Source organism: Panthera tigris, chromosome E3, assembly GCF_018350195.1.
Source record: "Panthera tigris isolate Pti1 chromosome E3, P.tigris_Pti1_mat1.1, whole genome shotgun sequence".
Taxonomy (NCBI): Eukaryota; Metazoa; Chordata; class Mammalia; order Carnivora; family Felidae; genus Panthera; species Panthera tigris.
The window spans coordinates 12,729,744-12,743,717 of NC_056675.1; the positions used below are offsets into that span (position 1 = coordinate 12,729,744).

General features: G+C 43.7%; 1 protein-coding gene across 4 annotated transcripts in view; it reads left to right on the forward strand.

The window, feature by feature from the left end:
* Positions 1–1,279: 1,279 nt before the first annotated feature.
* AUTS2 (activator of transcription and developmental regulator AUTS2) overlaps positions 1,280–13,974 on the forward strand; it is a 1,113,014-nt gene continuing 1,100,319 nt past the window's right edge. For all 4 annotated transcript variants that reach the window (XM_042970860.1, XM_042970862.1, XM_042970861.1 and 1 more), the window contains exon 1: positions 1,280–1,748. In XM_042970860.1, coding sequence (XP_042826794.1) covers positions 1,440–1,748 — 309 coding nt within the window. In that variant the 5' untranslated portion in view covers positions 1,280–1,439. The remainder of the gene's footprint in view (positions 1,749–13,974) is intronic.

Genomic DNA, 13,974 nt, shown 5'->3' on the forward strand with positions numbered 1-13,974 from the left:
GGCGGAGGGAGCCCAGCGGGCCACGTGATCCAGCCGGCCGGGGCCGCGGGGGCGGGAGCGCGCGCCGAGCGGGGCGCGGGGAGGGCGGGGGCGCGTGCGCGCGCGCGCGCGCGTGCGGGCGGGCGCGGGGCTGGGCTGAGGCGGGCGGCGGCGGCGACGGTGGGCCGGCCGCGGAGGGGGAGGAGCGGGAGCTGAGCTAGGCGGGCGGGCGGAGGATGGGGCCGTGCCCGGGCTCCCGCTGCAGCCGCCCGGGGACACGCCGTGCACCCTCCGGCTCGGGGCTCTCGCGGCGGCGGCGGCGGCAGCGTTAGCGGCGGCGGCGAGAGCGGCGTTCCCGGCGCTTCCTGGCCGCGCTTCTCCCTCGGGCTGGGCGAAGCGAAGAGGCAGCGGCGGCGGCAGGAGGCGGCGGCAGCGGCGGCACATCGGTGTCTCTCCCGCTGGAGATTTCTTTCTGCTTTCCTCGTCGACTGACTCACCCCCCTCCCTTTTTTGAGGAAGGGTGACCTCTTCTCTGGGACTGGAAAAAATTCTTTCTTGAGGGGAGTGTGTGTGGGGGGGTGGGTGGCAGCGTCAGGGTCTGCTTCTTCTCTTCTTTGATCTCCTCTCCTCCCCCCTCCAGGACCGAAAAGCGAGCCCCACAACTGCTCCAGCATCCTCCTTCCCTTCCTCCACCTCCCTCTCCTTCCACCTCTTCCAGTTTCGCCCTCTCCCCTCCCAATTATTTCATTATTATGCTTCCCTCTCTGGGGGGTCTCGTGCCTCTCAGGTCGCTCGGAAGCCGTGGCCTCCCTTGGAAGCATATCTTAAAAATTTTGGAGCCTGGGAGTGAGTTTTCTCTGAGGCGTGTGTGAGAGGCGGCGGGGGTGTTTTCCTGCGCGAGGGGCGGGTGAAGTTCATTGCCCCCACTTTCCCGCGACCTTTTCGGACCCGGTTTCGAATCGGGGGGCCGGCGTTTTCGGGGGGCTGGGGGCGCGGCGGAGAATGGCCGCGGGGAGGGCTCCCCGGAGCCTCCCAGTCTCTTGATCAAAGCATTCCGCTATTCTGATTTATTGCCTGCTTGGTGAGTTATTTTTTTTTTTTTTTTTTTTTTTTTTTTTTTTGCCTCTAAAGGAGACCTGTGTGTTCAGCCATTACTTTGCTCGGCGCTGCTCACAGGAATCTCCGACCCGCGGTGCTGTGGGGAGCCCCGCACTTGGGCTCCTCGCCTCTCGCCCTCGCTCCCGTCCCTCCTCCCTCTCTCCGCCCCTTCCCCCTTCTCTTTCTCCTCTCTTTCTTCCCCTCTCTCCCTTCTTTCGGCCGCCGTCTCCCCCGCGCCCTCCTCGGGGCGGAGGGAAGCCGAGGAGGGGGAGGGAGGGGTTGGTGTCAATTTTTTTGTGTGGCCGCGGCCGGAGCCTGTGGCGGGCGGGCGGCGAGCGGGGAGACCCCGGCGCGGCAGAGCCATGGATGGCCCGACGCGGGGCCATGGACTCCGCAAAAAGCGGCGGTCGCGGTCGCAGCGAGACCGGGAGAGGCGCTCCCGGGGCGGGCTGGGGGCCGGCGCGGCCGGCGGCGGCGGGGCCGGCCGGACCCGGGCGCCCTCGCTCGCCTCGTCGTCGGGCTCCGACAAGGAAGACAATGGGAAGCCCCCGTCCTCCGCCCCGTCCCGGCCCAGACCCCCGCGGAGGAAGCGGAGAGAGTCCACCTCGGCCGAAGAGGACATCATTGATGGATTTGCCATGACCAGCTTTGTCACTTTTGAAGCGCTGGAGGTAAGGGGGACCCCCCTCCCCCCCGGTTTCCCTTTATGCACGACCCCACTCGGCTGCGCCCTGCTCCGCTGCCTCCCCCGCCGCGCTCCGGTCTGTCTGGCTGTCTGTCTGTCTAGGCTGAGGTCTTATTGTTGGGGGGGAGCTGGGGGGCGCGGGCAGACAGGCAGCGGGAGGGAATCGCAGAGCCGTGCCTGGTCTCCTCGTTTTCTCGTTCTCGCTCGCCTTTTCCCTGCGCCCCCTCCCTGCACCCCCTCCTCAGCAGATGGGCAGGGAGAAAGGGGTTCAGGCATCACAACAATGCGCCCCCCTCCACGGATAGCTCTGCCCCTACTCCTTCCTCCTCTCCCTCCCCAATCATGGCTTCTTGGCTGGTGGAAGTCTCTTTGCTGGGTTTGGGGCGCCTGTGGACGCTTCTCTGTGTGCTTTCTACAGAACCATATGTCCGTGTGTGTGTGTGTGTGTGTGTGTGTGTGTGTCTGTATAGTATATACCTTTCCTGGTCCTGGGTGTCCTCGGGACTGGAGACTGATGGGGTTTTGTGGTTTCTTTGCCCCCCTCCCCTGCCCCCCTTTTTTTTTTTTTTTTTTTTTTTTTTTTTTTTGGTGAAGCTGGGGAAGGGGGCGTTTTCTCTTGGTTGGGAGAAAAGGAGGGAGGAGGGGAGAGAAGAGAGGAAAGGATGGAATATCTCTATCTCTGTGTATTCTGTGTGGGGCTGTATTGTAGAAAGGGTTAATTATATATATATAATATCATCTGTACACATACATATACACACGTGTGTGTGTGTGTGTGTGTGTGTGTGTACATGAGCAGTTTGGTTAAAGGACATAAAAAGGTACACCAGGGAGGACTGGTGGGAGGAAAGAATAAAATCCTAGCTGGTATCTATCTGAAGGGCTTGTCACCCAATTGTCCCTCTCCCTTTCCTTTCTTTTTTTTTTTTTTTTTTTTTTTTTTTTTTTTGGTGTGTGTGTGTGTGTGTGTGTGTGTGTGTTCTCTTTTTCTTCCTGATTGGCTTTGTGTGTATGTGTATGTATGTCTTTCTTTATTCCTTGGGCACCTGCAGTGTTGATTTCCAAATGCACATTTTCCTGCCAGCTACTGGCTCCTGGGGGTGGGAGGAGGTGGGTAGAGGGAGACTGTCCAGGGGCCTGGGGGAAACTATCTTTACCTGCAGAGATCATATTTGGTGCTAGCATCAGTCATTGGCCTCCACAGATGTAACCCCCCTTTCCTCCCCCCAGCCTCCCTGTCCCCACCCCCAACACACCACACACACACACAAGGCTTTGAGATTCTGCAGAGTTGGTCCTGCTTTCTTAAGCACAAAACCCAGATAGGAGTTGGTTTCTAGTATTTCATGCACCTGGTGTGATGGTTTGACGTTCCTGAAGGAAACTTTTCCCTTTCCTTCTGGTTTTTTCGCTGTTATTATGGTATTGTTTGAGATGATCGGGTGTAAGCTTTGTTAATGACAGCTTAAATCTCACATGCAGTAACCGTACAGGTTTAGATTGCTGGTTCTGCGTGTGTGCTTGGATGTCAGGTTTAAATATTTTTAAAAAGGAAGCTTTCCTGTCAGGGTTGTTCTTTTCTGTTTGAACTGCTTTTTGGTTGGGCCGCTGGTGGTGATGGTGGTGGATGGGGGCCAGTGGTTGGGGAGGAAGGGAGATTGGTGGTGATGGTATTGGTGGCCGTAGATTTTGATGTTAGTGATTGAATCAGTTACCCTTTGGTTCTAGAACTGCCGATTTATTGGCTAAAATGGATCTTACACGATTATTTTGAGTGTTGAGGCTCACCACTTATTAGGATAATTCTAACTGTGGCTTTAACTTTGCCAAGGTGGGAGGGTACTGTACAGCGTGACTTCTTTCTCTCTTTCTGTCTTTCTCTTGTGCTTTGAAATTGATATTGAAATGGCAGCATGTATCCTGATAGAAAATGCTGCCTAGAATTTGGTTCACCATTGCTTTCTGTGATTGGGTTAGGACATTATTTCAAAGAGCTGGTTACAAGTGGTTCTGCTTTCTGCGTGGTCCTCCTGGGTTGCTGTGTGGCCCCTTACAGTAAGTAAGCAAGAGGGGCCTGCATTTTCCCATGAACATTTTTGAAGGCCAAGTAGAGGGAGGTATAACTTATGCAGTAGTTTTTAATAAGTAGATATTTGATTGGGCTTGCAAAATTTAGTCCATTTGGCTTTTGAGAGAAGATGTACCCATTCTAGTTTCTTTTGGGTTTAAAAAACTTAAGTTTTAGGAAAGGTCGAGTTCAAAGTGTAGCATCAATACCATTCCTTTCCTTACCGTGATTGTTTTTTCTGCTACTTTTCTAGATCAAAACCCAGGTTACTTTGGTTAGCTGAATGCTGTGCTGCCGTCATATCTAAATATCATTTACATATCTGTAGGTAGATCTAAAAGGCCTAACTTTTTAAAAAGCTTCTTTAAAACATTCCACAAAGATTTAAACACACACAGTAGTAGAGACAGTAGTATGTATAATAAACTCCAATATACCCAGTGCCCAGGTTCACTAACTACCAACTCATGTCTCATCTAATTTCATCTGTATCCCATCTACACCCCCTTCCCAGATGGGATATGAAAAATAGGTAAATATTCCTATATGTATGTAATGGTAATGACTCAAAACAACAACAACAACAACAAAAAAACAACAAACAACCCAGAAAACCAAAACCCCACCAGAAACTCTATAGTGGTACCATTATCACACCTAAGTAAATTAACATCAGTTCCCTAATGTTCTCAACTATCCTATTAGTATTCACATTTAAGAGGCCTGGCTTTTGTAGGAAAGATGTGAATAAACTTTTCATACCCAGAACACACAGTGGGGAATAAAAATCATCATATATGTCTGGTTCTATGGGAAAAGGTAGATCTGTTTGCTGCTTATCACATTTGTGTCCCTGTTGGATGGTCAGACGTATGTGTATAACGATCATTGAAACCTCTGGTGTCCTCCTGTTCTCAGTTTACAAGATTTAAACTGAACTGTTACCAAGAAATGTGAGGATTTATTAGGAAATCGGCAACTAAACTATGAACTTGGACAGAAATATATGTTAATGGAGTGCTTATAAACGTTAGGAATTATTATCGATGCCAAGAGTTACCATAGTACGTAATATGGTTTTGTGCCTTGTGTTTAGAAATGAAATCAATTGTCACCACGTATCATCAAGGCTGCTGCTAGTAGGATGTGATAAGAAACTAGAAATCTTGGCTTGCACAGCTAGGCTTGTAGCTTATGCTGGTTCAGAGCAGTAGCTGGCACACTGTGCTGTTGCATACTTAGAGTGTTAATGGACTCGTTATTTGACTCTGTGATTTTGTCCTGAGTAGCTCATTTTGACTTTCCTTTTAAAAAAGAGGCTCCTAAGTTCTGAAGAGTGCTGATAAAAACTGTTCCAGTTCAGCTATGGTTTTACTAATGCTGGAGTAAAAGCAAGAAACTTGCCTAATGAGAACTTGCATTTTTATGTTGATTATTTTTCAGTATTGTTTGATTTTTTATTTAAGGTGATGAAAGCTGTAGGGGTAGTTTGAGAGGTCCCAGACTTTATAGGCAGGGAAACCGGCTGAGGTACTTTCATATTCTGCAGGGATACTTGTCTCAAGTAATTGTGCCCTGAAGTTCAAGTATATGATTGTGAAGAGTCTTATGATAGAAGATAAGAGGGTAGGTGAGGAGGCTAAAGTTGAACATGGTGTTCTTTTCATTATGCATTTGAGAAGCAGAATTACCATTTCGATACCGTATTGTTTATTTGAATATTCTTTGAATGATAGGTTGAGAGTGAACATCCAGATACCATGCCTCATTTTTTTTAAAAAATGGCTTTCAGCCAACAAAGTAGAAATGGAAATTTGGGGTTCTAGTACTGTCTGTACACTGATGTGCCAGATAATATTGCCTTTCTGTTTTTATTAGGGTTTCTTTCTGTGTAGTCTTGATTAGGAAGCCACATGAACACCATGGTTGAAAATTTCCCTTTGCAAATCCATCATTTCCCCCCTCTGTTATGCATGGGTTTTAAGGGCAGCCTCTATATGTACAACTGACCAAAGATGAAGTTGGTGGGATTAGCAGACAGAAAGCCAGTTGGGAGTTTTGCAGGCTTGTGAAAATGAAGGAAGAGTTACTTCTGCTGGTTAGAGGATCAAACCAAGACTCTTATGTGGTCTTCATTTCCGAGTAGTTTCAGGGCTTACCTAAACAGTGGTAGCATAAATAGGCTATACAGAATTTGAAGTGCTTACGACATGCCATGTTAGTAGGCTCTTATAATTTAGTGTGGTCGAATCTCACTTATTTCAGTTGCTTGAAAAACATTAATCATGTTCCTCGTATCAGTCAGCAAATATTTATGGAGTGCCTAGAAAGAGTGCAGGGAAACCTAAAATATATATAGTACCTTGAAGGAGTATGCAGTTTAGTTGATAAACTAAGCCCAGCACCTTTAAAATAATTTTGAAACAGGTGCTCGAATGTCTAATACCAACTAAGTGCAGTAAGCATTCAGAGTAGGAGTAAGGAGATAGGCTGAAGTGTTTGAGAAAGCTTCTTGAAGAAGGGGCCTAGAAGTTTGAAGTGATTTGGATAGATAGGGAAATGGGGGATGGAGAGAGACTTCGAAGAAGAAGGAATAGTGAAGAAGAACAGAAACAAGAGGATTGAGAAGGTGCTATTTGATGAGGGCTTGGGGGTAAGGAAGAACTGGTAGAAATGAGTTACAAAATTGTGTAAGTAGGTGGACACCTGTGCAGACATCTGTTCCAGGCTTGGCCCTCCTAACTAGTTGAGTGAGTTTGGGAAGTTACTCTCTAAAAGCATAATTTTCTTCATCCCTTAGTTGTGAAGTTTAGACTAATTTTAGAGCAAACGTACCCAAGTTGGAAGGGAACCTAGCTCTGCTGGATGTTCATAAGTGGTGTTCCAGATCAAAAAAATGTAATCTACCCTCAAGTAGTTTTGGAACCTGATGGGCAAGACAAAATTAAACGGGTGGCTTGTTCTGCCAGAATTAAAAGCCTTTTCATTATACGAATGCGAATTTTGAATATCAGAGAAGACAGTGAGATGTGCTTTATTTCCTTGACCACAGGGCACTCTTTCTTACTCTTGGCATTGTAACCCCTAATCCAATATGGGGAATGCTGCAAAGCATCTCCAGGGTCCTTTCCAGATCTTGGATCTTGGTCATCTCTCAGTCTAGGGTGAGTGGGCTGGTGATAGATGACTTGGAAAGTCAGGCTGAGAAGTTGGAGTGGAGGCTGCTGCTTAAGTGTGAATGGCAAGGGGAAGGGGAGATGTGAATGATGATGGTTAGTTCACTTTTCCTGCTCCCTTGTCCTGCCTGGTGTCAGTGCTTTCATTGATTGTTAGCAAGCCCACCATGAGGTGAATGTTGGTGAGTGATTCTCATTAATAGCCCTTTCAATGTGATGGCGGCCCTGATGCCAGCAGTTCTGATGCCACCAAGCTGCCCTCCAGCCAGTGTGTTTTATTGTCTCTTGGTCCTTTCGGTTTCCTGTATTGCTGCTTTTTAAGCAAGCTGGGAAGGAAGGTTGGATGACAAAGGAGGTTGACAGTGATGTTAAAATAAAGGTTTTAAATTATCTGCCTTTGGCTCGTTTATGTATGAACTGGTAGTTCAAGAGAGGTCAGAACCCTTCTGCTGTTACACAGCCAGGGAAAGCTGTAGAGCTCTGTTTTTGGTGGATTTTTCAGTTTCTATCTTAGGAAGTTTGGGATGGGACTACAGAGTAAATGGGTCAGTTCTAGCATTTCACTTCTGAAAGTATGCCTGGGATCTAGGATCTGAGGAGTTTCTAAGTGGTGAGAAAGTTTTCCTAAAAGGAAGAGTGGCAATAGTGTGCTTGGTTATGAATTCAAGTATTTTACTGTGTGTACTGAATTTGAATATTTTACGGTACAAAGCAGAGCATCAGTGAGATGAGGTTGAAGATGGTGATATGGTTCCATGTGGCTTGTGTTACTTGTTGAGATTGACTACTTCGCTTCTTTTTTGGAAGTAGATAGGATATAAATGAATCCATAAATTTAAAAAATGAATCACAAAGTTAGTGATTGCCTTTGATCCTCTGACAGTGTTCTCTTGAAAAGGGGTTAAAAAACCCTGAGCATTCTGCATGATTCAGTGTTGAGGGTGATAAAGAGATTCTGAGACTCTTCTATGCAAGTCCTATATATACTGTGAAAAATAAGTGGCGATTATTTAGTTTGAGAGAAGGTTAGGATTAGATATGTCCCCAAACAGAAAATAATAGTTGAGGTCAGCTGTTAAGGAATAATTTAGGTCCCAGTGGCTATAAGATTGGGAAGCTTTTGGACAGAGGTCTATATAGCATTTCTTGATAGGAGGGTGTGTGTGTGTGTGTGTCTCCACATGCAGAGGGTGGAGGATGGTGGGTTGGTGGCTTTACATTTTATTTTTATTTTACCGCTATGCTGTGATTAGTCAAATACTTTAAATGTAGACTAACTTTGTAAAAGTGCCTCGTGTTATTTTTTCTCCTCAAGAAACCACACTTTTTTTTTCATGGTTAATATTAAACCTAATATACTGTAGATATAGGAAAAAAGAACTTAGTGCTGGGATAGCAATTGGTCATTTGAGGAAGTTCTGAAAAAAAGATCAAGTAGATTTTGAAGTTGAGATTTGAAAACTCTCAGACAGTTGAAGTTTGGAAGAGCAAGATGGGGATTAATTTGGTGAAACCCAAGACAGGAAGGGATCAAAAACAATGTAGGGACATTGTTAGCTAGGTCAGAACCATTTTTCTTACATAATTTGTATGTGTTCCATGAGTAGATGAATGCAGGTTTTTTTGTTTTTTTGTTTTTTTTTTTCACCTGGAAGAGGGGCATAGAATTTTATGCTTTTGAGACCCTAAATTTGTCTTTGTTCTTCCAGGTCTGAGCTGTGTTCTTTCATTTTTTTCTAACCAGCCTACAGGGTAAGGGGGTATGGTGTCATTAAGTTACAATTGTAAGGTTACAAAGAACAGGTCCTCTTTATGCTGTTAGTAACTGAGGAGGGGGAGAGTGGGGTTCACATAGTCTGGGTTTGTTTGCTTGCTTAGGAGGAGACTAGGCAACTATAGGCTTCTTTCTGTGGCTCAGTCATCTTCAGGTCTCTGGTTCCATCCTTTGCAAGGTGACCTGTAGCCTGCAAGCATGTGTCTTGCTGCTTTCTTTGCAGGCGTTTATTGCACAAATTGGTGCATATAGCAGTCTCATCATGGGATCCAGTTAGATTCAACTATCCATTGCTTGTCCCCTTCCTTCCCTCCCTCCCAATTTCCCTCCCTTCTTTCTTTTTCCTTTATGAGGTAGAACTATCAAAATTATAAATGCAGTTACTAAAAGCTAATAGATTTAGGAACTTGTGGATGAAAGGTGAACATTTTAATATGCCACACTTTTATCATTTGAGTTTCACCTGTCTGAAGGACTCGGATGTGAGGGAAAATTGCTTGCCACAGTTTTCTGGGCTATTTCAGCTCCTCATTCTGATTTCCCATTCATATCTGAGCTCTGGTTACAGTTTGCCTGAACAAACACCACGAATTACCAACTAGTACAAACAAATAACATTTTTAAAGACTTGGCTGTCATTTTGGCTTGCTACTGTACCTCATGGTGCCATATCTCCTTATACCTTTATTGGAGTCTTGGAAAGCCCAAGTGCAGTAAAATGGAGTCACAGAGGAGAAAGGAAGAGCCCACAGTTTGTAAGTAACAGAAAATGGCTAATACAGGTTGGGATTCATTTTTGCCAGAAAGCCTTAAAATTGCAGGTACTTTGTGATTGGTATTAACTGAGGCATTTTAAAATGACCAGGGCTGGATACAGAATCATGACCCGCGAAGACAAATTGTGACTCTTGGTTATGTGGGTGAAATCTGATACTTTACAATGGCAGGGAAGTCTGGGATAGGGTTTAAGTCAATGCCAGGGTCAACTTGTGATGATACCAGAGCGATGTCGTTTTCCTTGTCCCCACACCTACCTGCCACTGTAGCACAACACCAACCTCCCAACCTTATTTCAGGTTTCTCTGTAAAGTTTCTGATGGCAGTGATATTTTAGAGCTTGAAAAGAGAAATTAAGAGAGTCCAGTATCTCAGTTATCCCTCAATAGTTATACTGAAGTAGACATTTTTTGGTTGTTTGCTAGGGTCCCTGTTCAGTTTTGCTTGCTGGCTAAAGGTTGTTGGCTAAAAGTTGTTCAGTGGCTATTTTTCTGGAGTAAAAAACTAAGTAGAACAAGAAATAAGAATGAAAATGTAAATCATTGGTGAGGATTAGATTATCACTTGTTTTCCGGCCACAAGCTAGAAATTCCAGTGTTCTACCTATTTTCTCTGTACCTGTTCAGTTGACGAAAATACAAGGGTCCTGGATTGTGTTGTTCTAATAAATGATTTTTTTTTTGTTGTTGTTCAAGTGAAATTATACTTTCACTGGGGCAAAAGGGAAAGCAGGTGTTTGGTATTGTGCATTGCTGTGAATTGCAAAGTTTGTTCCTTGCTCATTGGTTATGGTGATCAGTTTGATTACTTGCCAGAGTTACATTTTGAGATTAATGTGCAGAGCTACAGCTTTAGGAGGTGTTATCCTAAAGTTAGGACTCCAGTTTTTTTTTAGAGCAGTCTTTTAATCCATTTCACTCCAGCCATTGTTGGCTGCTGTGCTTTCCAAGCTGTCAGTGGCATTAGAGGCACAGATGTTGTCTTTAGTGATGTAGTTCTACCTCTCATTTTGCAAATGAAAACACAGCCCAGAGGGGTTAATTGACCTGCTCAAGATCACACTGGGAGTTATGGCTCTTACTGTTACCCAGTGAAACTAGGAGGCTGCTTCTGCTTAGTAGTTGGATTCCCAAGGATTGGGAATTTAAGAGGAGGTTTTTAAAAAACAAAAATAATAATGCAAACGAGGATGAATGCTTGTAAAGCTTCCTATTTTTTCCAAGAAATTTTCTGAACTCAGTATCAAGAACCTTTTAAAAGCATTCTGCTTCCCCCCAGTGTATCACCCTGGAATTCATTGGCCTTTCTCTGTGGGTACATTAGTCTTTTCTAAGTTCCCTCCTCCTCTACTCCCCATAACGAGGACATAAATGAGAAAGTAAATATTAGAGTGATGATACAAGAGTTTCTCATTCTTGAATGTCCACTGGAAAGATGCAATAATTATTTGGGATATAAGATGACCTTAATGTGGCCTACTTAAAATTTTAACATGTTCTATGTGGATATAATATTTTCCTCAGCCCAGTAATCCAGAGAAATTCAGAGCCATTTAATAGCATTGGTGGCAGAATATTTGAAGTGGATTTAGGAGTATAGTTGAGTTGAAGACTCAACCAAACTTTTCTTCTGAAGAAAAAAGACTCAAAATATTAAATCCATATGACGTGTTGGCTAAGGCATCTTGCCTGTTTATTGCTGAACCAGAAAATTTATAACAACTGTTTGTCATGTGTATATATTTATAGCCATTCATATAATGAAAAGAAGTTTTCATGAGATTGTAATAACATATCAAGATGGATGTAATTAAAACAGAAGCAGATTGACACCCTGAATTAAATGCAAACCATAAACCAGGATACCTGAGCATTGTGCCTTACATATTTGCTAAAGGGGGCAGTCAGCCAAATATGCAAATAAAAAGACATTGATGAATTTCCCTGGATGTGTGTGTGGTTGCAGAGAACCCAACTATTTTATTAATCTTTTATCAAGCATTGTTTAGGTTTGCAGCAGCAATGGAATGTATTAATTTGGCAGACCAAATAGCTTAGGACCAGAAAGTAGGAAATAATAAGGAGAAGACATGATTGATATACTGCTATAAATAACACATGCGACTGACAGAGGGGCTGAGTAATCTTTAGATCTGTGCTTGATGTCATTAATGGAGTTGTTAAACCAGGGTGTTTGAGTCGAACTTCAATCACTGAGGCTACCTCCCATTTAAAATGCAGACCTGTCTCTAGTTACACTCTGAACTGATATGTTGACAAAATTGGTGTAAATTGAATTTTTGTAAATTGGATCAAATGCACCAAGGGAATCTTACTGTGAAAAATAGGAGTCTTTTTTTTTTTTTTTTTTTTTAAATCAAGTATAGTGCTTCTCTGCAGGGAAGGTGGGATTTGAGTAGAGTGGGTCTCTTTAGATGGGCATTGCTTTCCTTGAGACACTTTCCTGCATGTGTTCCCTGTGTTCCTTTAAGAAAGTGACTCTGAGGTTTGTGTTTTCTGTTCAGGTTTCATACCTCACTTGGTTGGTGCTTCCAGAAATAATTGGTGGTGATTTGAATAAACCCAAACCATTCAGATTTCAGAGGGTAGTTTTCAAGTGCATGCTAAGGAGGGCTTGTGGCTATGAATATGGAATATGATTTTCATGTCTGTTCCATGGGGGAGTCCAGGCATGTCATAACCACTTCAGAGTCATGATTGTATAGAAACACCCTAGCTATAATCTTTCGATATGGCAGTTCAGTTTTAAAATTGTAAAGATGCCAAATGCAGGGCTGTATTGTTATTAGGGAAGTCGGTGACATCTGTTATATCTTGTTAACCAGGGGAGGAAAATGCTTTAATCAAAACATCTAATTATGCCCTCTCAACTGATGAAAGATCTTTTGCTAAATTTTTGGAATTGGCCTTAATGGAAGAAGCTGGCCTCTCCAGGAACTGTGAAGTAAATTTACTCTTTTTTTGAAAAATTCTTACCCTTAACCATGGTGATATAGGATGTTTTCATTTTGTCAAATTGTTCTTATACTGTGTGTTGAAAATAGATATTTTCAGAAGTTGTCTAAGCCAGCATGAAATTTTGTTTTTTTCCTCCTTCTCACCCCCATAGCGTGTGAGGTCCCAGAGGGAGTTTAAATATCCAGATGTGAGCCTAGGAGGATATGTGGTGGCTCAGAGCCACCTGGGGAGGGAGCAAATGATAATTACAGGTGAGAGGCAGGGGATAATTCAGTCTCTGTGCTGGGAGGTGCGATTTCACACCTGAATGTTGAAACCTGCTATGCCTAGACAGTTGTGTTGTTTTAAAATTAGTTTTATTAGTCTAATATAGAAATGGACCAGATTGTTCCAGGTCACTTTTAGTTGAAGGAATATAACTGTTGTTAAATATTGATTCCAGAAGTATTTCCTGTGTTTAAGAGTAGTTTCACACAGTAGTTGAAATTATCAGAAACTGTTTAACTCAACCTGTCTGCACCACTTCTAGCTTCCGTGATCACTTCGTAGAAAATTGTTAAATATTTTGGTAATGCAGCTTACCACTTCGAATCAGACTTCAAAGCCTATCCAATAAAGCCATCCCTTTATCTATATTTCAGCCCATAGTTAATTTTGTCTGCAGCTATTTTGTTTCCAGAATCACTGATGAGAGTGATGATGATGAAGATGATGATGATGATGATGATGATGATAAAATCTATTGATAGTCTTAATGCTGGGATATGGATTAGGTCAAAGAAATGCTTTATGCCTTAGCTTTGAGAAGTATTTCATCTTTCTGAAATGATTTTCCCATGGATTGAGATCTTGGGGCCAGCCTAAAGAAGTTTTTGAAGCATTGACCATGACACAATGTACTCTGTGTTTTATTTGGGATCTGGTGGGAAGTTCAAGTGCTATTAATTTTTTCTTGATCTGTTATATGTTCTATAATGGCTTATTGTGTGTCCCCTGGGAGTGTGACTGGAACCTTGGAACAGACAGCTAGAGTTTTTTTAACTTAAATTTCTAATATATTGTTTTATTTTCCTCTGTCCTCTGCCTTTAGTCTCTGTGCTCTCCCCACATGCATCATTCTTGGGATATTTGAGGCTCTCAGGATTGCTGCTTCCTTTACTCAGTAATCCATGCATAGTAGGTACTCAGTGCTTATTTTCAGTTGACCTGTTTACACAAAAATTCCATGAAAAGACCTTTTTGAAAAGGGAGCCACTATTTACTGAGTATTTACTCTGGGCCAGGCATTGTGCTCAGAATTTTTCATTCATCATCTCATTGGAGCTACCTTGTGAAAAAAACAAGTGATTTCCCTGTCTTACAGTTGAAGAAACTGAAGCTCAGAGAGGTTAAGTCAACTTGCCCAGCCAAGGTCAGTACAAGAGAGGCAGGAAATTCAG